Raw genomic sequence first — 25,182 nt, forward strand, 5'->3', positions numbered from 1 at the left:
GAGGCAGAGGTTGCAGTGAGCTGAGACCTCACCATTGCACTCCAGCCTGGGTGATAAGAGCAAAACCCTGTCTCAAAACAGAACAAAACGAAACACACAAAGGAATAGGAACAATGAGCCATTCATGAGGTTGGGGCAGGGGACATAGTGACAGAAACCATCCTTGAAGAAGCCTGGAAATTGGAATTACTAGACAAACCCTTTGTCTTAAATATGCTCAAGGAGCTGAAGGGAACCAGGGACAAAGAAGTAAAATAAGAATAAAGCCAGGTGTGGTGGCTCACGCCTATAGTCTCAGCACTTTGGGAGGCTAAAGTGGGGAGACAGCTTGAGCTGAAGAGCTCAAGACCAGGCTGGGCAACATAGTGGGACTCTGTCTCTACAAAAAAAAAAAAAAAAAAATTAGCTAGGCATGGTGGCATGTGTCTGAGGTCCCAGCTACTCCAAAGGTTCAGGTGGGAAGATTGCTTGAACCTGGAAAGTTAAGGCCTCGGTACACCGTGATCACACCACTGCAGTTCAGCCTGAACAACAGAGCCAGACACTGCCCCTCCCCCCGCCCCAAAAAGAAAGAAATATGAATGATGTGTGAAAAATGTGGAAATAGCAGAAAATAGAAATTAACTAAAAAGAAAGTCTAGGCCTGAAAAGTAAAATAGCTAAAATAAGAAATTCACTAGAGGAATGTGGATTTCAGCAGGCATCAGAAAGCAGCCGTGAACCTGAAGGCAGGTCAGTGAAATTACCCAGTCTAAGCAGCAGAGAAGAAAAATGCAGGGAAAGTGAAAAATAAGGGGCCTATGGGATACCATCGAGCAGAACAACACAGGCATTATGAAATTCCAGAAGTAGAGAAAGAGAAGAAGAAACACTTCAGGAAATAATCAATGAAAACTTCCCTGATCTGATAAAGACATGAATCTGCACATCCAATAAGCTCAACAAAATCCAAGCAGGAAAAATGCAAAGAGACCCAGAGCTAACTGTATACATACTCAACAGTAAAAGACTGAAAGCTTTTCCTTTCAGATCAGGAACAAGAATACCTGCCTTCACTACTGCTGCTCAGCACTGTACTGGAAGTCTTAGCCAGAGCCATTCAGCAAGAAAGGCAGGCATGTAAATTGGAAGGGGTGAAAACGCTACTTGCAGATGGAATGATTATGTATAGAAACTTGCACAGAATATACACACACTCAACCTACTAGAGCCTGACACATGAATTCAGCAGTGTGGTAGTGTACGAGATCAAGACAAAAATAAGTTGTATTTATATGCACCAGCAACGAACAATCAAAAAGGAAATTAAGGCCGGGCGTGGTGACTCACGCCTGTAACAGTTTGGGAGGGCAAGGCAGGAGGATCGCTTCTGCCCAGGAGTTTTTGTGTGTGTGTGTGTTTTTGTTTTTGTTTTTTTTTTTGAGACGGAGTTTCGCTCTTGTTGCCCAGGCTGGAGTGCAGTGGCGCGATCTCGGCTCACTGCAACCTCCGCCCCCTGGGTTCAAGCGATTCTCCTGCCTCAGCCTCCCAAGTAGCTGGGATTACAGTCATGCACCACCACGCCCGGCTTATTTTGTATTTTTTTAGTAGAGACGGGGTTTCTCCATGTCGGTCAGGCTAGTCCCGAACTCCTGACCTCAGGTCACCCGCCCACCTCGGCCTCCCACGGTGCTGGGATTACAGGTGTGAGCCACCACGCCCAGCCCCACCCAGGAGTTTGAGACGAAGCTGGGCAACATAGGGTGACCCCCACCTCTAAAACAAAATTATAAAATTAAGAATTAGCCAGGTAGGCTGAGTGCAGTAGCCCACACCTGTAATCCTAGCACTTTGGAAGACAGAGGCAGGCGGATCACCTGAGGTCAAGAGTTTGAGACCAGCCTGGCCAACATGGTGAAACCCCATCTCTACTAAAAATACAAAAAATTAGCCAGGCCTGGTGCACACCTGTAATCCTAGCTACTCGAGAGGCAGAGGCAGGAGAATTTCTTGAACCCGGGAGGCAGAAGTTGCAGTGAGCCGAGGTTGAGCCACTGCACTCCAGCCTGGGAGACAAAGTGAGACTCCAATTCAAAAACAAACAAAAAAAACCATAAAGAAATTAGCCAGGCATGGTGGTGCATGCCTATGGTCCTAGCTATTTGGGAAACTAAAGCAGAAGGATCACTTGAGCCCAGGAGGTCGAGGCTGCAGTGAGCCTTGATTGCACCCCGGCACTCCAGCCTGGGTGACAGAGCCAAAAAAGAAAAAGAAGCATGGCTGGGCATGGTGGCTCACACCTGTAATCCCGATACTTTGGGAGGCTGAGGTGGGAGGACTGCTTCAGGCCAGGTGTTCAAGACCAGCCTGGAGAACATAGACACCGTCTCTACAAAACAGTAACAAAAATTAGCCGGGCGTGGTGGTGCACACCTGTAGTCCCGGCTACTCAGGAGGCTGAGGTGGGAGGATCACTTGAATCCAGGAGACAGAGGGTGCAGTGACCTGAGATCGCATCACCACACTCCAGCCTGGAGTGAGAACCTGTCTCAAAAAATAAAAAATAAAAAAGGATAGGCAACTGTCGTATATGCTGATAATGGTAAAAATAATGTGAGACATGAAGTTCAAGTCCCTTGTGCAAATACTGAAACTGAGGTAGAAAAATGCTGATTTTCTGGAGTTACACTCTGCTATCAAGGTCAGGAAGACCCTTTTCCACAGTATCTGGCCAGATCCTTGCCTGTTTTTTTCCACATACCCATGAGAGACTACGAGATAATTAGCCCTCAGCTCGCATGCCCCAGAAGCGTCGTCAGACTCACCATCTGAAACATCTTACACAGATGACAGGATTCTGGCTGGCAGCCAGCATGGACAACTCAAGATGGGGCCGCAGGTGTCTGTGGGAGGCTCAGAGCAAATGTCGGGGAATTCACGGCCTCTACAGATGGTGGCGTTTCTCTTGAACAGAGCTATAAAAGAAATGACATTTCACTAGGTGCCGCCTCAGTCTCAAGTCTACATTTGCTTTTGTTAAAACCCATTGTATGTCTACATTTTGGTGGATGTTGCGTAAGACAAATCATTTTAAAATTAATGCCAAAACCACAAAATCACTAACCTGATCCGAAATTCCAGAATGCGGCAAGAATATTACAAGCAAAATTAGAAATAAGAATCCTCTATACATATACGTCCAAAAATCCTCTATACATATACATCCAAAAACAATCCCCAAGTATTAGTAGAATTCTTTTTTTTTTTTTTTTCCTGAGATAGAGTTTCTGTCACCCAGGCGGGCGTGCAGTGCTGCAATCTCGGCTCACTGCAGCCTCCATCTGCCCGGTTCAAGTGATTCTCCTGCCTCACCCTCCCGAGTAGCTGGGATTACAGGCACGCGCCACCATGCCTGGTTAATTTTTGTATTTTTACTAGAGACGGTTTCGCCACGTTGGCCAGGCTGGCCTCGAGCTCCTGACCTCAGGTGATCCACCCACCTCAGCCTCCCAACGTGCTGGGATTACAGGCGTGGGCCACTGCGTCTGGCGAATTCAGCAGTATTTAAGGATAACACACTATGACCAAGTGGGCTTTCCCGCAGGACAGCAAGGTTGGCTGAACATTCAAAAATCAACGTGATGCTCCACGTTAACAGAGTAAAAGATACGTGTGATCATCACAACAGATGCAGAAAAGTCACTTAACAAAATTAAACAGCCATTCCTAGAGGCAGGCAGGGTCACCCCCAAGTCCCGGCCCCACCCATCCCTGCCCCAGGGGAGACTCGGAATGCAGAGTTCAGTCTCAGCACCTGCCTAAAACAAAAAGCCCATATTCCTCAGATGTACAGAATCCGTATCGACAACATACCATCTGCAGTGTTCCCTGTAGAACCCATAGTTAGTAGACAGTGAGGCAAGTGTGTCCCCACTCAGAATAAAGGAAAATCAGCAGACGAGGATTTCAAAGCGTAGAGTGCGTACAAATGGGCAGACATAAGTCATCAGCCACGAATTAGAAACCAACTTTAGAACTGACAAATGTATCTGAAATAAAAGTGGCCAGGTGTGGCGGCTGCAATCCAGCACTTTGGGAGGCCAAAGTGGGAAGATCGCTTGAGCCCAGCGGGGACGAGAAACCCCGTCTCTACCAAAACAATTTTTTAAATAAAAATAGATGTTACATTCAGGTGTGGGGTTGTCCAGGAGTGATCTTCTCTGGAGGTGGAAACATGGGGCAATTCTGCTTACAAATTTATATTTTTCTATTATGTTATTTTACAAGGAACATTTTTTTTCATTGTATTCTCTGATCCATCTGGAAGATAAAAATTTTGGTTCAAGTTCAACAATGTCATCAACCAAATGCCTCTGACACAACACAAGAGAGGTGAGGACTAAGTCACGTGAAAGAGCTCTGGCATTCAGGGGCTTGGTTTGGTTGCAGAAAGAAAACACAAATATAAAACTCTGATCACAGAAGGCTGCAGATGGCCAGCGCCACCGACTACAGTGGTGGGAGGGGGAGGGGGCCAGGGGTTCACACAGGCATCACCGCCAAACACAGGGTGGGTATGGGTATGGGTCAGGGCTGCGTTCCACAGGGCACAAGCTGCCTGTCCCCACAAGACATCCCAGGGCCACGGGCAAGGGCAGGCAGACCAGAAACGCAGCCGGAATCATCCGTGCCCACGCACCTGTAAGATCAGACAGGAAAGCTGCTGAGTAGGCACCGTCTGAGGCAGTCGCTCTGGAGTCCCTTCACACCCACGTCCAGGGCGCAGGAGGTTCGTGGGGGAGGCAGCAGCCCGGCCTTGTTTCCCACACACTGCGCGTCCCATCAGTTCCATTTGAAAAGCAGCTGCGCTCCCGACAGTCCGCCGGCACTAGGGACACCGCGTCCTTGCCGCTCTACAGTGATTTTTAAAAAGCACATGCCCGGGGAGGGCCGGTGCCACCAGGCACGTTTATCAACTGGTAATTACGCTCCTACTCCCCCACCCAGAGTCAGATCTCAAGTGTTAGACAAGCCAAGGTGACCCCGGCTCACTTGAAGCTGCCACTTCAACATGCAGGGACATTGCTGCTGACAGCCACTCTCCACCTCTGCAGGCCAACAGGAGCCTCAGACCTCCCAGAGCCACACAGGCTTCCTACAGATGCATTTCCTCCCTCCCTCCTCCAGAAGTGCCCTTGGGGTACAGGGAGTGAGGAGGGCAGGCCGCCCCGTCCCCGACACAGGGAGTGAAGCTCCAGGCTCCGCACCCAGTGGCCCTGGCTTCCACCTTGTCCTGTCACAGGCCGGCCCCCCCTTCAGTCCCACAGACTGCTCTGAAGCCTACAGTCCAACCAGATTCTCACAACAAGGGGGGAAGAGTGTTTGGCTTCATAAGACACAATTCTACTTCCCATTACAGGTCCAGAGTACAACAAAATCAGTCACTTTTATTTAAAAGAAACATTACAAATAAGTGTGCAAAATTAAACATGATTAAATACACATAAAAGGAACATGCATACTTTACATCAAAATCCACATACAAAGTTAGTTGATTACATGACAGTGACAGTAAAGGAACTGAAGGAACCGGAAAAACCAAGAACTCGCTGCTACGCAGGTTTTATATGTTTGCGATCTGAAATCAAAACCATAAAATAGAGTTTCTTTAACGGGAATTTAAGAAAATTAAATATATACCCCAAGTAGCTGACAATGTAGAGCCCATAACCTATTTTAGTTACCAAATGTTAAAAAAAGTTATGTGCCTTTCCTTCCCAAAATGTTAGTGTGTAGCTATTCTTATAAATGAGGCGAGGGGAGGGGAGACGGTGCACTTGGGGGCTTGGAGGCCAGACCAAGGCATTTCCCTCCACACCAGCGGGAACTGCATGGCCCCTCCCAGACCCTGCTCTGGCAGACGACCCCGAAGTTAAAGGATGTTTTCCCCCATAACGAATGTTCAAAGTTCGTGCATCACTCTGCTGTTCCCTACACATAACCGGGAAACAGATTTAACCCAGAACGTAACCAGGAGACCCCCCGTCCCTGTCCCGCACACGCCTGAGGTGTGACGGCTCGGCTTCTAGAGTGGCCTGGTGTCTGCCTCATTCTAATGGCCCCAACAGAGATGGGGACGCCACGCACGGGCACAGGTGACGTTATGGGCACAGATGACCACGTTGCGGGTATGGAGAAGACCACAGGCTGGGCTCACACGAGGGGAAACATTCACGCTTTGTTCTCTCTACAGGGTCAGGTCGTTTTTCTTCATGTTCGGGTGGGAGAAGGAATTCCTTTCTCCTTTTCTAAGGCAGGCTGCTGGTGTTCTATTAAATCTGCTTATCATGTTAAGAACTTACATTTGCACACTTGTTCACTTCTCCGGTGCAGACTCAGTAAGAACGATGGAATCTGTTGCAAAAACAAACTTGAACTCGTCCACCCTGTCAGCCCAGTCCCCAGGTCTGTATGGAGCCCCCGTCAGTGTGAAGATGCGGTGGAGCCACTGAAGCTAACGTCACAGCTGAACTCAAGGGAACAGCCAGTGGCCACTCGAGCTGGTCACAGCCACTGAGTACCTACGGTGCCTTGATGATGATTCTCTCTTTAATACTGGAAATGGGAGTCCTTAGGAAAGCAGACAACCACGTATGGCTTCGAGACCAAGGTCCCTGGGCAGCCCCTCCAGCCCGTGGCCCAGGAGGCCCCTGGGGCACTGGCACCAGCCCCGAGAGCCTGAAGGCGGCAGGTGGTGGGTGCTGTGGCGCCCCCAGCTGGAGTCACAGCTTGTCATCGGTCATCTCTAGAAACTGCGCGTAGACATCTCGGATGCACTCCCCCTTGGGGTTGAACAGGAATTTGTAGTAGCTGCCGTCTGCACAAATTGCTGGGGTAGAAGGAGACCATTTTACCTGTGTGTTTCTTTCCCTCAAGTTAAAAGCAATGAGTCCCACTGAGCTGAACTGCAAAGGGCCTCTTGGAGCCAGGCAGCTGCTCTGAAAGCCCTGAAAGGCCCCAGGTCCCCACTGAGTGCACTCGGTCGGCACCGTAGCCGGGAATCCTGACTGTCTTGGGGTGAACATCTAATCACCCAGTGTTGGCTACAGGGTTAAGAAACACTCTTGGTCATCTATACAAACACTGGAAGACCTGTCCCAGTGATTTCCTGGGGGAAACTGGAGGGATGGGGGCTGAAGACATCCCAAATGGCCGTGCAGACCATAAGCGGGACACACTGAGTCCACAGGAGAAATAAGGGGAACTGGGCGGCCATCGGTGCCACAGCATGGTGGTGGGACGTCTATGGGAAGTTGGGTCCGACGCTCAGTGGATGGAGCCCAGGTGGGGTGGGTGGGGACGTTCTCTCCAGGAAGGACCACTCACCAATGACGGCGTTTGGCTCTGTTCCAAAGGCACAAATGCATGGAGAGCCTGAGGGAACCTGAAACTTGGAGAAACTCCACTTGGAACTGAAGTATTTTGGAAGGAAACTGGCTGAGGCCAAACTGTGAAGACAAGAAAAGAAAGTGGTTCAAAGTTTACAGGAAAAAAAAATCACCTGCGTAAGCTCAGAATATGCTGCTGAAAATACTAAAATGCTCCTTCATATGGTTTGAGCTTTAATGAATTTTTTTTTGCCATGCATGACAAAGCCTCTTGTACAATTTTATTTTTTTATTTTTTTATTTTTTTTTGAGACGGAGTCTCACTCTGTAGCCCAGGATGGAGTGCAGTGGTGCAATCTCAGCTCACTGCAGCCTCCACCTCCCAGGTTCAAGCGATTCTCCTGCCTCAGCCTCCCGAGTAGCTGGGACTACAGGCGCCCACCACCACGCCTGGCCAGTTTTTGTATTTTTAGTAGAGATGGGGTTTCACCATGTTAGCCAGGATGGTCTTGAACTCCTGACCTCAGGTGATCTGCCCACCTCGGCCTCCTAAAGTGCTGGGATTACAGGCATGAGCCACTGTGCCCAGCCTGCACTGATTTTTAAACCCCAACAAATATCAAATTAAATGAAAAAGATTTCAGCACTGATAGCATATGAGGTCTGTCCACACCGCCCTGATGGCATGGGGGGGTCCGTCCTGGGTCCATCCACACCGCCCTGCTGGCGTGGGGGGTCTGTCCTGTCCACACTGAAACACTGGGGACTCCTCTCATCCCTCAGCTTTTCCCCAGCAGGCATCCTAACACCTACCTGGACTGTTTATTCCTTTTTGGATCTTCAGCTGCAAAAATATGCACTGTGCCGTGGTCGCTGGATACGCAGATGAGGGACGCATCCTGATTGAAGTTAATGCTGCAGAGAAAACCAGCACAGCTCAGGCCTTGTGTGGATGTGGAGAAGTTCAGAGACTTAACCCACAGCACTTGTCAACACTGTGGAAGACCTCAACATTCCCACTCTGGAGGTGCCAATCCTGAATACTGCCCTTTCTTTAACAAGCTGACAGCCATCCCCACAGCACCACAGGTTGAAGCCACAAAGCCACAGCCACAATCCAGTGTATCACGGCAAGAGTCTTCCTCGGGTGCAGCACAAATGCAGCTGATGAGCTGTGTGTCTGGGAGAGGGAAGGGGCTTCCTGCAGACCACCCCCTACATGCCACTCAGGGCTGCTCTCACAAGACTCGGGTGAGAAACACACATTCTCTCCAACGATCCTGGCCTCAGGAGGTGCAGGCTGCCCCTCTGGAGGTCAGCTGGGCTGTGGCAGCCATTGGCCGCGTGCTGTCTGTTCTAGGAGCAGACAGGGGTGTGCTATGCACACCACAAGGCCCAGGACCTCACGGGTAAAGCTGCCGTATTTATAAATTAATTACATTTTCTTTCTTTCTTTCTTTCTTTTTTTTTTTGAGATAGAGTCTTGCTCTGTTGCCCAGGCTGGAGTGCAGTAGCATGACCTTGGCTCACTGCAACCTCCACCTCCTGGGTTCAAGCGATCCTCCTGCCTCAGCCCTCCCTAGTAGCTGGGATTACAGGCATGCGCCACCACGCCCAGCTAATTTTTGTATTTTTAGTAGAGACGGGGTTTCGCCATGTTGGCCAGGCTGGTCTCGAACTCCTCAGCCTCCCAAAGTGCTGGAATTACAGGCAGGAGCCACTGCGCCCGGCTATATTAATTACATTTTCACCTCAAAGACCCAAATGCTGCTCAACACTAGCCAAGGAGGAGGCACCAGGCCTCCTGGCCTTGGCCACAGGGCATGAGATCCTACCCAAGTAGGGCTTCAGCACTAGGCACCTGGGGGCTGTAGGGACACCACTGTGGGGTGGCAGTGTGGCCTCTCAGACTGTATAACAGGCTGGAATCAGACAAACCAACATGGTCTCCAGCATTGCCTTAAACACACGCCAGAGCGCTGGTGACGAGATGAAACTGGCAAAAACACCAGAAAGACTAAAAATAAACAGGGATGAACCCAAGCCTGCCAGCCAGGGCCAGCAGCGAGACCCCTCTACAAAAACACAACAATTAGCCGGGCGTGGTGGTGCACAACTGTGGTCCCAGCTACTCAGGAGGCTGAGGCAGGAGAATCGCTTGAGCCCAGGAGGTTAAGGCTGTAGCGAACTGAGATAGCGTCACTGCACTCCAGCCTGGGCGACAGAGCAAGACCGTCCCTCAAAATAAAAATCCCAAAAAAACAACAAAAAAAAACCCACCAACAACAAAAACCATCAAATACTGATACATGCTGAAGCAGGGTTAATTATGATATTCTTTCTACTTCTGTGTAATTTCCCACGATAAAAACTTAAAATTAATCACAATTTAAAAAGTGGAAACCCAACTCCCTAGCAGCCCAACCTCTCCCTCCTCTGGCCTTACAGGGGGGAGGAGGGTGGCTGCTCCTACCCCCTCTCCCAAATCCCAAAGGCCCACTTCCGTGCCGTCAGCCCAAAGCTCTTGTCCGGTGAAGTTGGAGGTGCCCTTACCAGTAAATATTGGCTGCTTGAGATCCTCTTCGCAGTTCCTGGATTAAATGCCCTGATGAAGTATCAAATATTCTTATAAGGGTCCCCTTTGAAAAACAGTGAAGTGTTTCATTATCAAAGATTCAAAACTTTTTCGTTAGTTTTTTGAAATGATTTACATTCACAAATCCATTAGTCCACACAAGCCTTTCTCAAACTCACCCACATCATTTAATACTTAACTTTCTCCTCCAACTGCCAGCACACAGCCGTGCCCCTGAGAACGACTTGGTTGGTGGCTCCTGGTCCCATGGCACTGGGCACAAGTCAAGAGAGGCTTCCAGAGACAACCTCCTGACCGGGCAGGGTGGACTGACCCTGGACGCCTGCATCCCTGGCTGAGACCCAGGAGGAACACCCAGGCCCAGGCTCCCTGCTCCTGCTACACAGGGAGCTCATCTGAGAAGCATTGTCCAAACCCTAACTCCCTCAGACAGCTAGGAAAAGCAGCACGGGAATCTGGCCATCAAAAAGGTGAGGCAAAAAAAAAAAAGTGAAAGGACTGAAAACCATCCATGTCAGCTATGCTGGCTTTCCCAAGAAAGAGGCGCCCAAGACCCCAGGGGAAGTTTTTAACATCTCCTCCAGAACGAGGAGGACTCTTCAGCTGATTCTGACAGCTGGGAAAACGAGAACTGCTGCATCTTTTGTCAAACACTCTGACAACATCCAGCAAAAAATCTTTATATCCTTCAACCCAGCAGCCCCTACTCCTAGGGGTGCAGTAAGGAGCTAGCTTGTGGGGGACAAGGCAGGAGCAGCCTCACGGGGTGACCGCCGACAGCACGGGATGGGTCGCAGGTGTTGCAAGGCTCTGCGTAATCCCATCTACCTGGCTAACCCGGAGGGCACTGCTGAGCTAAGAAAGCGGGAAGCAGAGAAGCATCCACATTCGTAATGGGGATTCTATCTAAAGAAGAAAAGTTGCAGGGAGGTGGGAATGGAGAATCTGAAGATAAAAAGGATAAGAAAAAATGTACCAAAAATACAGAAGAACCATATTTCCAATTCATACAAAATTATATCTGTTTTGTTGCTAATATAATACCATTCTAAAAAATACTACCCAAAGGGCTGGGTGCGGTGGCTCACGCCTGTAATCCCAACACTCTGGGAGGCCGAGGCGGGCGGATCACCTGAGGTCAGGAGTTCGAAACCAGACTGACCAACATGGTGAAACCTCGTCTCTACTAAAAATACAAAAATTAGCCAGGCATGGCGGTGGGTGCCTGTCACCCAGCTACTTGGGAGGTGGAGGCAGGAGAATCGCTGGCACCCAGGAGGCAGAGGTGGCAGTGAGCCGAGATCACGCCACTGCACTCCAGTCTGGGTGACAGAGCAAAACTCAATCTCAAAAACCAAAACAAAACAAAAACTACCTAGAAATAACTAAAGCTGTTCTCACCTGAGTCCCAGGAGTGAGCAGGACACGCCCCAAGCCGCGTGTCCCCACGTGCTGAGGAGTGACCCTGGCACTGGCACCGTGTGAAAGGGCAGGAGCAGGGCCGCCGCACTGAACCTCAGTGCACTGTGCCCACAAAAGGATACCATCACTGGCTTCTGGTCTCACCTCCTTAACAATTTATAATTTCCCACAAAGTAACACTGGGTTTGCAGTCTTCAATGAAAACTGTAGTAAAAGATACCAATTTTCTTTGTAAAAATCTGAATTCAGGCAAAAGGAAGTATAAAGAACCCCAGATTTAAAATTATTTTAAAAAATTAACAGTTCTTCTGACCTCGCAAATTAAAGGACAATGTGTCCAATATGTCAATATTTTCAGTTACAATCTGGTGGTAATTCAATGAAGACATGTAACTAAGCAGGTAAAAAAGGGTTTTGAGCTGTTTGTTATCAGGCTGTGAAGACAGGAGCACAGAAATTGAGTGGTTCTGCAAAATCTATGACAATATGACAAAGCTGTCATATCTGATTACTGTAATAAACTTGGGTGTGTATGTATTTTTGTTTTTTTTTTTTGAGACGGAGTCTCACTCTGTCACCGGGCTGGAGTGTAGTGGCATGATCTCGGCTCACTGAAACCTCCACCTCCTGGGTTCAAGTGATTCTCCTGCCTTAGCCTTCCGAGTAGCTGGGATTACAGGCACACACCACCATGCCTGGCTAATTTTTGTATTTTTAGTAGAGACGGGGTTTCACCATCTTGGCCAGGCTGGTTTCGAACTCCTGACCTCAAGTGATCCGCCTGCCTTGGCCTCCCAAATTGCTGGGATTACAGGTTGAGCCACTGCCCCTGGCCCTGTTTCTTTGGCTTATCATATTTTACAAGACACTGCTTTGTAAATAATTGGAAATAAAACCAGTCCCTGGGCACAAGACGACCTGTGAAGACTTCAACCTCTCTGGTGACATGACCAGCCAAGTCCACAGGCCCCTGAGGGGCTCCAGGTTGGGGCAGGCCCACTGCCTTTTGAGTCTTGATACAGGGAATGGCCATTTTGCTGAACCTGCTGCTCCAGGAGGCACGACGCCAACAAGGTGAGGGGCACACTTACTTTCTCGGATGCAGTTGCAATTCTTGTTCCCTGCAGGTTGAGTGCAATGCAGCTCAGGACACCCTCGTGTGCAGGAATGTCCACGGGTGGCTTCTCCGTGCTGGCCAGGTCCACGAGCTGCACATGGCCCGTGTGCGTGCCCGGAAAGGCCAGGAGGGAGTTGTTACTATTGGGACAAAGGACACAGAGGCCTGCGTGGAGACAGAGGACACCAATCAAGAACTACCTTTGATTTCTCACAGCCAAAGTCCACTTTCTGCCCCCAAGTTCTCCGAAAAAATAGATGTATATCATTTATAAATATGAGAACCACAAATTCAATTTAAAGACTTTTCATTGTAAAGAAAGAGTATGAGAGGGCTAAGCAAAGCTACCTTACATGAGACCTCCTCATAATCAAGACATGTGCTGAACAACTTTACCAACTGTCCATCCATCAAGGTACGCGCTACCGAAAATACAATGCAAAATTAACGACTTTACCAACTGTCCGTCCGTCAGGGTACGCGCCACCGAAAATGCAATGCAAAATTATAAAATTTAAAAGCAGGTCCATCAGCAACAGTGTAAAAATATTAAAAAACTGAGGAATAAGTTAACAGATGTACAAGACCTATCCATGGACTATAACATCTTGCAAAGGAAGACCACAGAAGATCTGAGACAGAGCTGGTCTGTGATCGTGGGCCGGAAGATTGGCTATTACTCTCTAACTCATCTACAGTCAGTGATCACAGCTAACCTCTCAGAAAGGGTTCTTGAAGAAAGACAAGCTGATACTAAGAATTATAAGGAAAAATAAAGGCACTAGAACAGCCCAAATTTTTTATTTTTTTGAGACGGAGTCTGGCTCTGTCACCCAGGCTGGAGTGCAGTGGCACGATCTCCGCTCACTGCAAGCTCCGCCTCCCGGGTTCACGCCATTCTCCTGCCTCAGCCTCCCAAGTAGCTGGGACTACAGGCACCTGCCACCATGCCCAACTAATTTTTTGTATTTTTAGTAGAGATGGGATTTCACCGTATTAGCCAGGATGGTCTCAATCTCCTGACCTTGTGATCCACCTGCCTCGGCCTCCCAAAGTGCTGGTAGATTACAGGCGTGACCAGATATATATATGGTTTTTTTTGTAAAGTAAGAACAAGATTGCAAAACTTATATTACCTAATTTCAGATTTACTTTAAACCTCTCATCAAGGCAGGAAGGTACTGGGATAAAGATAGAAACACAGATCAATGGAAGAGAACAGAAAGTCCAGAAAAAAACCTTGTATTTATTTAATCAAAACAAAGGTACCAAGTTTAGATATCCACATAGAAAAGAAAGGAACCCAGGCTTCTGCCTCACACTGAATACAAAAATGTACTTGAAATGGATCAAAGACTTAACTTTAGGTGAAAAGCTACTAAATGTGTAGAAGAAAACATAAAAGAAATCTTTTAGCAATACTTGCAAAAGCGTGCCAGGGAAAAGGCTAAATCTGCAACATATAAAGAATTCTTACGGCCAGGCGCAGTGGCTCACGCCTGTAATCCCAGCACTTTGGGAGGCCAAGGAAGGCAGATCACCTGAGGTCAGGAGTTTGAGACCAGCCTGGCCAACATAATGAAACCCCGTCTCTACTAAAAATAGAAAAATTAGCCGGGTCTGGTGGTGCCTGTAGTCCCAGCTACTCAGGAGGCTGAGGTGGGAGAATTGCTTGAACCTGGGAGGCGGAGGCTACAGTGAGCCGAGATCACGCCACTGCACTCCAGCCTGGGCAACAGAGCAAGACCCTGTCTCATAAAAAAAAAAAAAAAAAAAAGAATTCTTACATCTCATTCTAAGATAAACAACCAGCTAAAAAATGGGCAAAACATCTGGGGCACTTCCCAAAAGATCTCGAAAGGGAAGAACCACAGGGAAAGATGTCGCCACTGCCAGTCCTCAGAGAAATGCAAACCAAAACCACAAGGAGATGCCGTTACCAGTGAGATATCATCACACATGCACGGAACGGCTACAGCTAGAAAGACCGACGATGCTGGAACACTCATAAATCATGGATGAGACGCAAGAGGACACAGTCACTCTGGAAAATAAATGGCCGCATTTTATAGAGTCAGACACAACCACAACATGGTTGTGACCGGGCAGTCGAACCCTCAGTATCGATGCAAGAGAAATAAAACTACCCACACAAAGGCTGCTATGGGAACATGCATGACACTCCTTCTTCATAATAGCCAAAAAATGGCCGAAGGGACCAACAAAGTAACACACAAACACACACAGAGGACAAATACATGTAAAAAAAAAAAAACCTGAGGGTTGAGTGGGGAGGGGACTGTCCCAAGAAAGTTTTCCAGGAGATGAGACTGTTCTTTTTTTCTTTAGAGTCTCACTCTGTCACCCAGGCTGGAGTGCAGTGGCACAATCTCGGCTCACTGCAAGCTCCGCCTCCCGGGTTCAAGCGATTCTCCTGCCTCAGCCTCCCAAGTAGCTGGGACTATGGGCACCTACCACCACACCCAGCTAAGTTTTGTATGTTTAGTAGAAATGAGGTTTCACCATGTTGACCAGGATGCTCTCAATTTCCTGACCTCGTGATCTGCCCGCCTTGGCCTCCTAAAGTGCTGGGATTACAGGCGTGAGCCACCGCACCCGGCCGACTGTTCTGTCTTGACTGTGACGGTGGTTACACAACTGTTTACAATGACTGAAATTTATCAAATTTTTTTTTTTTTGAGATAGAGTCTTGCTCTATCGCCCAGGCTGGAGTTCAATGGCGTGATCTTGGCTCACTGCAACCTCCACCTGCTGGGTTCAAGTGATTCTCCTGCCTCAGCCTCCCAAGTAGCTAGGATTATAGGCACCTGCCACCACCCCTGGCTAATTTTTTGTATTTTTAGTAAAGACAGGGTTTCACTATGTTGGCCAGGCTGGTCTCAAACTCCTGACCTTGTGATCCGTCCGCCTCAGCCTCCCAAAGTGCTGGGATTACAGGCGTGAGCCACCAAGCCTGGCCACAAATGGTATTCTCTCTCTCTTTTTTTTTTTTTTTTGAGACAGAGTCTCGCTCTATCGCCCAGGCTGGCGTGCAGTGGCATGATCTCTGCCCACTGCAAGCACCACCTCCCAGGTTCATGCCATTCTCCTGCCTCAGCCTCCCTAGTAGCTGGGACTACAGGTGCCCGCCCCCACGCCCGGCTGATTTTTTGTATTTTTAGTAGAGACAGGGTTTCACCGTGTTAGCCAGGATGGTCTCGATCTCTTGACCTTGTGATCCGCCCGCCTTGGCCTCCCACAGTGCTGGGATTACAGGAGTGAGCCACCGCGCCCAGCCACAAATGGTATTCTTAAAACGAGTGAGTTTTATGTAAATTTTACCCTAACAAAGCCAGAAGCAAAACCCCCAAATTTAAAAAGATACGAAGATGGTACAATAAATGACAAAGTCAAACACAATCAATCCTCCAATTCAGAAGACAAGGGAAGGAAATGCTTGAGTCCAGAACTCAGTGGCTCCCAATGTGGTGAAAACGTAGGTTCCTGGTTCACTGTGGAGGTTCTGAGAGGCCACAGTCACTGGGTGGGAGGGGACAGGGGCCCCACTCTGTGACTCTGGTCAGAAGGTAGTTTTGGGATGCTGAGCTGTGGGTCCTGGAAGGTCCTGGGATGCTGAGCTGTGGGTCCTGGAAGGTGCATCTCCTCTGGAGGCCCCTCTGTGCTCAGGACTGCTCTCGCCAAGGCACCCTGCTCAGACAGAGACCTGCCTAGAGAAGGGAGTGCCCAGGACAGGCATCTCCACGTGGACCCATTTCCCATCGCCACCCATCTGCTCAATCTCTCACCTTTGGGGTTATAGCAGGTTTCGAAGACGTGCAACTGATGGGGATTGTGTGTGAATGTGAACACCTTAATCATGGAGTCCAAAACCACCACAATTCTGGAAAGAAAAACATGATCAGTTGCTTTCCTCAAAAGTCAAACCCAAACATTTTATGCTTCTGTTCTTATCATACTGAAACTGAGAAACACTGAAAATACCACACACAAAAGGAGCGTTCCTGAAGAAAAAGCTCTGGAGGCAGGTAGCCAGCGCCAGGCCTGGAGCTCGGCGAGTGCACGTGGGCTGGCTCTGCCGAGGGAGTGTTTCTCGCCTGGGTGAAGGTCAGCCTAAGAGACGTCTCTGAGGTTTAGAGAGACATCATCAAACACTCCATCTAGGTTCAGAACTGAGCAAAACACACAGAAGTGATATTTTTATGCTACTGTGTCTGGAAAAAATAAGAAAAGTCTGAAAGTAGAAGATCCTCGATCTGGCTCAAGCGTTTGCATTATTATTATTACTTTTTTTTTTTTTAATAGATGGAGTCTCACTCTGTCGCTCAGGCTGGAGTGCAGTGGAACAACCTCGGCTCACTGCAACCTCCACCTCTTGAGTTCAAGCGATTCTCCTGCCTCAGCCTCCTGAGTAGGTGGCATTACAGGCATGCACCACCATGCCCAGCTAATTTTTGTATTTTTAGTAGAGATGGGGTTTCACTAGGTTGGCCAGGCTGGTCTCTAACTCCTGACCTTGTGATCCGCCTGCCTTGGCCTCCCAAAGTGCTGGGATTACAGGCATGAGCCACGGTGCCCAGCCGCATTTGCATTACTAAGGGCCTTTAAATATTGACGTTATTAAAATGACAAACCCACACAAAAATGCAGGAAAGCTGGCCGGGCGCAGTGGCTCACACCTGTAATCCCAGCACTTTGGGAGGCCGAGGCGGGTGGATCATGAGGTCAAGGGATGGAGACCATTCTGGCCAACATGGTGAAACTCTGTCTCTACTAAAGATACAAAAATCAGCTGGGCTTGGTGGTATGCGCCTGTAGTCCCAGCTACTCTGGAGGCTGAGGCAGGAATTGCTTGAACCCGGGAGGCAGAGGTTGCAGTGAACTGAGATTGTGCCACTGCACTCCAGTCTGGCAACAGAGCAAGACTCTATCTCCAAAAACAAAAAAAAGGCAGGGAGGTGAAATGACCTCTGTTTACATCCAACTTGCTCGGCTGCTGTCCTCCCACAGCTGACAGAGATGGAAATCTTAGAGTAAAATATGCAAATCGTATTAAATAAAAACCCAAATGAACGAACTCTGCGCTATCTTGCTCAACGTACTAGGACAAACTTCCATATTCCCCCTAAACGCCCCTGAGGCCATGGCTGACAGAGCCACCTGCTACTTTCAACACAGAAAATTCAATTTTCCTTTACTTTCAAACCGAAAACCTTTATTGAGAGGCAGCATTTGGCAAAGCATGGGCTAAAAGCCCAGGGTAATTCAAGGCTCAAAACTCATGTCCTCAGCTCTGCACATGTCGGAATGGGACAGAACTCACCATGGTGAGACCCATTGGCTGGTCCACTGTGGCGCACGTCATCCACGCCACCACCTACTTACCTCCAGCGGAGCCCTGGAAACAAATACAATTCGCTGCCTTTCTTGCAGCAATATAAATAATCCTTATATCCTTATGGTCATAAAAACCAGGGCCAACATTTTAATACATCATTTCCTAAACATTTTTCTGCCAAAAATAGGAAAGTATTTCAGCCATCTTTAGACACAGTGAAATACCACTTTAAAAAATTACTGACACCAAACCCACCTATCTCGCCGCAGTTTGACTGCCTTGACTTCTGTAGAAAATTCTATTTCAATAACAGTCTTCTTCTTCAGGTCATCCCAGATCATTACTGAAATATCAGAAAGAACAGATGAGTGCAGTCATAAACAGGCCGTGGTGCTGGGATGCAGCGATGCCAGCTTGACGCCTAAGGTGTTTTCTCTTTCCACTGTTACAGCTGCACCCACCCTCAGGCCTCAGACACACACCCGCACCTGGGAGGAGGCCTTGGGGTCCAACTCAAACCGTGAGCTGTGCCGGGGATTCGCCCTCGGGCCCCTTCCCCACTCAAAGCGTCTCCCCTTCTTGGTAGCTGGCTGCCCACTTGCTCCCTCCCCGCCCGTTCCTCTCTCAGTGTGCACAGCCCGGTCCCGGTCTCAGGCGACCCGCTGGCCTCGCACACAGGCACGCTAAGCGCGTTCATCTCTCTCTGCCAACCCTTGCCCTTGCCTGGTTACCTTCCTCTCCCTGACCTTCCTTGATTCCACCCGACTGAGCCCACAGGCAAAGCCCGACCACAGGCAAAGCCCGACCATAGGCAAGCCTGACCACAGGCAAAGCCTGACCATAGGCAAGCCTGACCACAGGCAAGCCTGACCATAGGTACTGATGTTAAAAGTGCTGGAGATAAACCCGCATCAGGAAGGGAGGTTTCAGTTTTAAAGTGAAATCAGAGGGACACAAATCAGGGCCAACGAGTTCTTCACTCCACTGAAGATCCTGAGTTGTTTTTGCTCTTTTTTCGTTTTTTTGAGACAGGGTCTTATTCTCTCGCCCAGACTGGAGTGCAGTGGCGCGATCTTGGCTCACTACAGCCTTGACCTCCCAGGCTCAACAGATTCTCCCACGTCAGCTTCCCAAATGGCTGGGCTCCCCAAATGGCATGCACTACCATGCCCAGCTAAGTTTTGTATTTTTGGTAGAGATGGGGTTTTACCATGTTGCCCAGGCTGGTCTCGAACTTCTGGGCTGAAGTGATCTGCCCACCTCAACTTCCCAAAGTGCTAGGATTGCACATGTGAGCCACTGCACCCAGCCCCTACTCCTTTTTAAGTTTAAAATTTCTTCTGTCTTGTTTGTCTGCTAACATTGCAACATTCTATTAGGATAAATTAGCAGTTTGTGTTCTAAGGGCTAATGTACTGACAAGCTTCAGGGATGAGAATGCCAACCAGCACCGTGCTTCTGAAGAACCACAGGAGGGATGAGTGCAGTGGCTCACGCCTGTAATCCCAGCACTTTGGGAGGCTGGGGTGTGAGATCGCTTGAGGCCAAGAGTTCAAGACCAGCCTGGGCAACATAGTGAGACTCCCATTTCTGAAAAAAAAAAGTTATTAAAAATTAGTCACAGCCACTCAGGTTGAGTCCAGGAGTTTGAGGCTGCAGTGAGCTATGATCACCCCACTGCACTCCAATGTGGGCAACAAAGGGAGACCCTGTCTCAAAAAAACACACAAAAAGCACAGCTGGGTGTGATGGCTCACACCCGTAATCCCAGCACTTTGAGAGGCAGAGGCAGGCAGATCAATGGAGCTCAGGAGTTTGAGACCAGCATGGGCAACATGTCGAAACACTGTCTCTACTAAAAATACAAAAAGTAGCCGGGTGTGGTGGGTGCTCCTGTAGTCCCAGCTACTTGGGAGGCTGAGGCGGAAGGATCACCTGAGCCTGGGGAGGTAGAAGCTGCAGTGAGCCAGGATTGCACAATTGCATTCCAGCCTGGACAATACAGTGAGACCCTGTCTCAAAACTAAATAAATAAAAATCAAGTTTACTAGTAAAAAAAAGTACCTTTAGACGCTACAAAAAGTACATTTACTCAAAAACCTGCCGAATACTGCTTTCTTCTAAGTCTGTGAAGTTTCTAAGGCTTTTTCACCTCCTAGAAACTTTATAATGAGAATGAGACCTGAGATTATCTCATGCAAATGGCTCCCTTGTTAGCACCTGGGGTCCCCCAGCAGTGCCAGAGGCAGGGCAAGGGAGGCGGCCCTCTAGGCCTCCTGACTTCCATCTATAAGCTTCCTTTCCTCCTTAATGGTCGATGAAGTTCTCCATGACAAGACACAGACCAATTCACCAGCAGGATTTCTGCCCATCCCCAATCAGCCAGGGCAAAGTCATCCTCCTGCAAAGCCTGCCCTGCTCTCTCTGTGGAACCTCCGCTGTCCCTTCTGGGTGGGCTCCTCCAGAGGACTCATAAGCCACAGGCCTCTGACCCTCTGGGCTGTGCTAGCAGCCACTCTCAACTCTGCTTTAAAGCTGGCACAGACAAACCTTGTAAGACTACAGAACCACTCAAAGGCCAAGATCTCAAGCCCTGTCTTCCACTGTTTTTTCCTACCAATAATCTCTTCCCATTTCATTTCTCTGCTCCTAATTCCAAAACAAAAATAAATATCAGGCAGGGCCAGTCCTCACCTGAGTGTGGTCTCTCTTCCGCACATTCATGTTCATGCAGTTCACAGGGCTCTGCTGAGAACTGTGAGCTGGGCCCCAAAGCCTGTCACGAGTCATCTAGAACCTTCTGCCTTTCCACACAATCCCTTTGTGCCTGATCTGGCCTGGGCTATTCTATTCCTAAGTACGTACGTGATCTCACCCAGATCCTAGTTCACCCACTCACTTCCCACTTGGCATGCGGCACCCCCAGAGCCCCATCCTGGTCTTGATTCTGAACTGCCTCCCTCACTGAGCCTCTCCTTCCCTCCTCACCTCCTCCCACCTACCCACCCACCACTGGGTTCCTACTCAGCCACCCTCTGAGACCACCGGCCACCTTCAATGTCACCAGAACCAGACAGCTTTTCTCAGGCCTCCTCCCGCCTGGCACTGGGCTCAGACGAGGATGCTTGCTCCATTTTTCCTGCCTCTCCCCACAAACGGGGGCTTCCCACGCCTGCCTCATCCTCTGGTGTCTCTTCACTCACCTCATGCACTGCGTCTAGACCAGAACTTTCCCCAAACGCAGATCCGACGGCATCTCCTTCCTGGCCACATGTTACCTGGCATTCAAGCCTCCCCCAGCCCTGCCTCCCGCCTCCCGCCCCCAGACCTGCCTCCCACCTCCCACCTCCCACCTCCCGCCTCCCGCCCCCAGCCTCCTGCCTCCCACCTCTTCCCTGTGTTCTGCCCTCCATTCCTGGATCTTTCGCCTTGAGCCCTCTCTCCTCAACCAACAGCGAGGTTAAGCTGGCACGAGGCACACGGCTGTCAGGAAAGCTGTCTACTCCTCCCTCTACTTAAAAGGGCCAGAGCTCTTATGCCGCGTCATCTGCATCCACACGCACGTACTCCCACCCAGACAAATATATCCCGAAACCCAGAGCCAAACTGGTGTTTTGTTCTATGTGGCGATGAAACGAACGTTCCTTTAAGTAAATGGCTCTCAGTAAGGAAAAAAAACCCTTCTACCTTGCTTTAAAATGAATTCATGACATTTACGAGGTCAACCGTTTACTGACTGAAAAGCCCGTGTTCTATGACAATGCAAGCAAGTGATGCACTTTAGGTGCTCCTTATGGGGACAGAGACCTGGCGCCCTCTCCACCTGCTTCCTCCCCAGTGACCAGTCCTGGATATTTCACAGAACTACCAGAGAAAATCACACATGGCCACAAACAAACACATTCAAAAAAAGACTGGGTGGGACATGTGAGGCATGATTCTTAAATACACAATTACAGTACCTTTGTTGGGAGGGTATTTCGGCTTTTTTCCACCACCAACTAAAGCTAAATAGTTGCAGCGAAATAACATTTCAACATGGCCAACTCCTCCTTCTAGAAATTCTGAAATGATAGTTTTAAAAAGACAAATGTTACAATATGTATATTTTACGATAAAAAAGAAAAGAGAAAGTCAAGACAGGTAACTCAGCAATTTTCTATTTTTTTGTAAGAGACAAGATCTCACTGTGTTGCCCAGGCTGGAGTGCAGTAGCTATTCACAGGTACAATCACAGCTCACTGCAGCCTTGAACTCCTGGGCTCACATGATCCTCCTGCCTCAGCTTCCCAAGTAGCTGGGAATACAGGACTCTTTTTTTTTTTTTGAGATGGAGTCTTGCTCTGACACCCAGACTAGAGTGCAGTCACGTGATCTCGGCTTACTGCAACCTCCACCTCTTGGGTTCAAGCCACTCTACTGCCTCAGCCTCCCCAGGTAGCTGGGACTACAGGCATGTGCCACCATGCCCAGCTAATTTTTGTATTTTTAGTAGAGATGCGGTTTCACCATGTTGGCCAGGCTGATCTCAAACTCCTGAACTCAAGCGATCAGTCCGCCTCGGCCTCCCAAAATGCTGGGATTACAGACATAAGCCACTGTGCCCGGCCTACGGGACTCATTTTTAATCAGCAATTTATATCTAACTGTCATCAGAAATGAGAAAGGTGACTGGCTAAAAAATAGTGAGTGCTCGGTTTCCAACTTCTCTCAGTTTACTGTCATCATGTTCACTGTTCCATAAAGGCTGAGCACACAACACCCTAGGAAGCTAACTCAGCAAAATGTATGAAATACTTGAATTCACATTTCAAGAGGTGGCAAAACCTGTCAACTCCAAGAAAGTATACTAAAAGCTTTAATGCTTGGGAGGCTGAGGCGGGCAGATGATGAGGTCAAGAGGTTGAGACCATCCAGGCCAACATGGTGAAACACTGTCTTTACTACAAATACAAAAATCAGCCGGTGTGGTGGCAGGCACCTGTAGTCCCAGCTACTCAGGAGCTGAGGCAGGAGAATCACTTGAACCCAGGCGGCTGAGGTTGCAGCGAGCCGAGATCACACCACTGCACTCCAGTCTGGTGACAGAGTGAGACTCCATTTCAAAATAAATAAATAAAAACAAACAAAAAAAACCCCAAAAACTTTAATGCAAAAGCTGAGTGACTTTTATCATTTCCTTTTTTTTTTTTTTTAAAAAGAAACAGGGTCTTGCTGTGTTGCTCAGGCTGGAATGCAGTGAAGTGATCATAGCTCACTACAGCCTCAAACTCTTGGGCTCAAGGACTCCTCCTGCCTCAGCCTCCTGAGCAGCTGGGACTACAGGCGCACGTCACCGCGCCTGGTTAATTTTTTCAGAAAACTTTTTGTAGAGGCGAGGTCATACTGTATTGCCCAGGCTGGTCTTGAACTCCTGGTCTCAAACAATCCTGCCATCTCAGCCTCCCAAAATGCTGGGATTCTAGGTGTGAGCCACCGAAGTCTGAAATGCTCCAAACTGTTCATGAATTATGTAAGAGGAAAATGTCCACAGATTTTCAGAGGTCTTCCATGACAAAAGGATGAACAATGCTCTCTGAGGGCAGCAACAGGGGAACACTGATGAGAAACTTCCACGTTCTGTATGGTTCACGTACAGACAGTTCATAGGACTGTCCACCCAGCTCTCTGTCTGCAATGACTCCCATGTTCTGTATGGTTCACGTAACTCAGGAGGACCGTCCACCCACCCAGCTCTCTGTCTGCAATGACCATGAGCGCTACCTCTCCAGTCACAGCTGCACAAAATGACTCAAAAGTGCCTCAGCTCGATCTTCGAGATACTTAAAATTCAAGGCAGCCGGGCACAGTGGCTCACACCTGTAATCCCAGCACTTTGGCAGGCAGAGGTGGGAGGACTGCTTGAGTCCAAGAGTTCAAGGCCATCCTGGGCAACATAAGGAGCTCTCTTCTCTACCAAAAATAAAAATTAAAAAATTCGCCGGCCGCGGTGGCTTACGCCTGTAATCTCAGCACTTTGGGAGGCTGAGGCAGGTGGATTACTTGAGGTCAGGAGTTCGAGACCAGCCTGGCCAACATAGTGAAACCCCGTCTCTACTAAAAATATAAAAATTAGCCGGCTGTGGTGGCAGGCGCCTGTAATCCCAGCTATATAGGAGTCTGTGGCAGGAGAATCACTTGAGCCCGGGAGGCAGAGGTTGCAGTGAGCAGGGATTGCACCACTGCACTCCAGCCTGGGCGAAGGAGGGAGACTCCATCTCAAAAAAAAAAAAAAAAACCCCAGCACGGGCAATGTGCTTTTGGGACATCAAACTTTTGTGCACCAAAGGACACAATCAACAGAATGAAAACACAACCTATGGAACGGCAGAGCATATTTGCAAACCACACATCTGATAAGTGCATAATATCCAGAATATATGAAGGACTTTTACAACTCAACAATAAAAAAATTAATAATCTGATTTTAAAATTGGCAAAGGATTTGAGTAGTATTTCTCCAAAGATAATTTACAAATGGCCAACAAGTACAAGAAAAGATGCTCAACATCATTAGGCATCAGAGACATCCAAACCAAAACCACAATGAGATCCCATCACCTCATACCCATCAGGATGACTAATTTTTTTTTCTTTTTTTGAGACAGTGTTGCTCAGGCAAGTGCAGTGATGGGAACAGGGCTCACTGCAGAGGATGGCTAATATTGTTTTTTAACCCAGGAAATAACAAGTTCTGGCCAAGATATGAAGCTATGGGAACTCTCATGCACTGTCTGATGCAGCTGTTCTGGAAAAAAGTATGGCAGGTCCTCAAAAAATTAAAAAGAGGCTGGGCACAGCAGCTCACTCACACCTATAATCCCAGCACTCTAGGAGGCCAAAGCAGGACGATGACTTGAGGCCCAGAGTTTAAGATCAGCCTGCGCAACACAGTAAGACGCTGCCTCAATTAAAAAATAATTAAAAGGCCAGGTGTGGTGGCTCACGCCTGTTATCCCAGCACTTTGGGAGGCGAGGCAGGTAGATCACTTGAGGTCAGGAGTTTGAAATCAGCTTGGCCAACATGGTGAAACCTCATCTCTACTAAAAATTCAAAAAAATCAGCCAGGCGTGGTGGCAGGCGCCTGTAATCCCAGCTACTTGGGAGGCTGAGGCAGGAGAATTGCTTGAACCCAGGAGGCGGACGTTGCAGTGAGCCGAGATTGCGCCACTGCACTCCAGCCTGGGTGACACAGTGAGACTCCATCTCAAAAAAAAAAAAAAAAAAAAAAAAAACACCTAATTTTTATAAATCAAAAAGTTACCCCCGTCTGGGAGGTGAGGA

General features: G+C 48.6%; 1 protein-coding gene across 3 annotated transcripts in view; it reads right to left on the reverse strand.

Moving 5' to 3' along the window:
- Positions 1-5,406: 5,406 nt before the first annotated feature.
- Positions 5,407-25,182, reverse strand: part of WDR45B (WD repeat domain 45B) — a 34,879-nt gene continuing 15,103 nt past the window's right edge. For 2 of the 3 annotated variants that reach the window (XM_054459890.2, XM_063656390.1), the window contains 8 exons: positions 21,821-21,922; positions 18,114-18,201; positions 16,309-16,403; positions 12,477-12,667; positions 9,921-10,006; positions 8,181-8,282; positions 7,366-7,487; positions 5,407-6,868 (listed from right to left, as the gene is read on the reverse strand). In XM_054459890.2, coding sequence (XP_054315865.1) covers positions 6,762-6,868; positions 7,366-7,487; positions 8,181-8,282; positions 9,921-10,006; positions 12,477-12,667; positions 16,309-16,403; positions 18,114-18,201; positions 21,821-21,922 — 893 coding nt within the window. In that variant the 3' untranslated portion in view covers positions 5,407-6,761. The remainder of the gene's footprint in view (positions 6,869-7,365; positions 7,488-8,180; positions 8,283-9,920; positions 10,007-12,476; positions 12,668-16,308; positions 16,404-18,113; positions 18,202-21,820; positions 21,923-25,182) is intronic. The other variant, XM_063656389.1, reaches the window with a different exon arrangement.

This window comes from Pongo pygmaeus, chromosome 19, assembly GCF_028885625.2.
Source record: "Pongo pygmaeus isolate AG05252 chromosome 19, NHGRI_mPonPyg2-v2.0_pri, whole genome shotgun sequence".
NCBI lineage: Eukaryota > Metazoa > Chordata > Mammalia > Primates > Hominidae > Pongo > Pongo pygmaeus.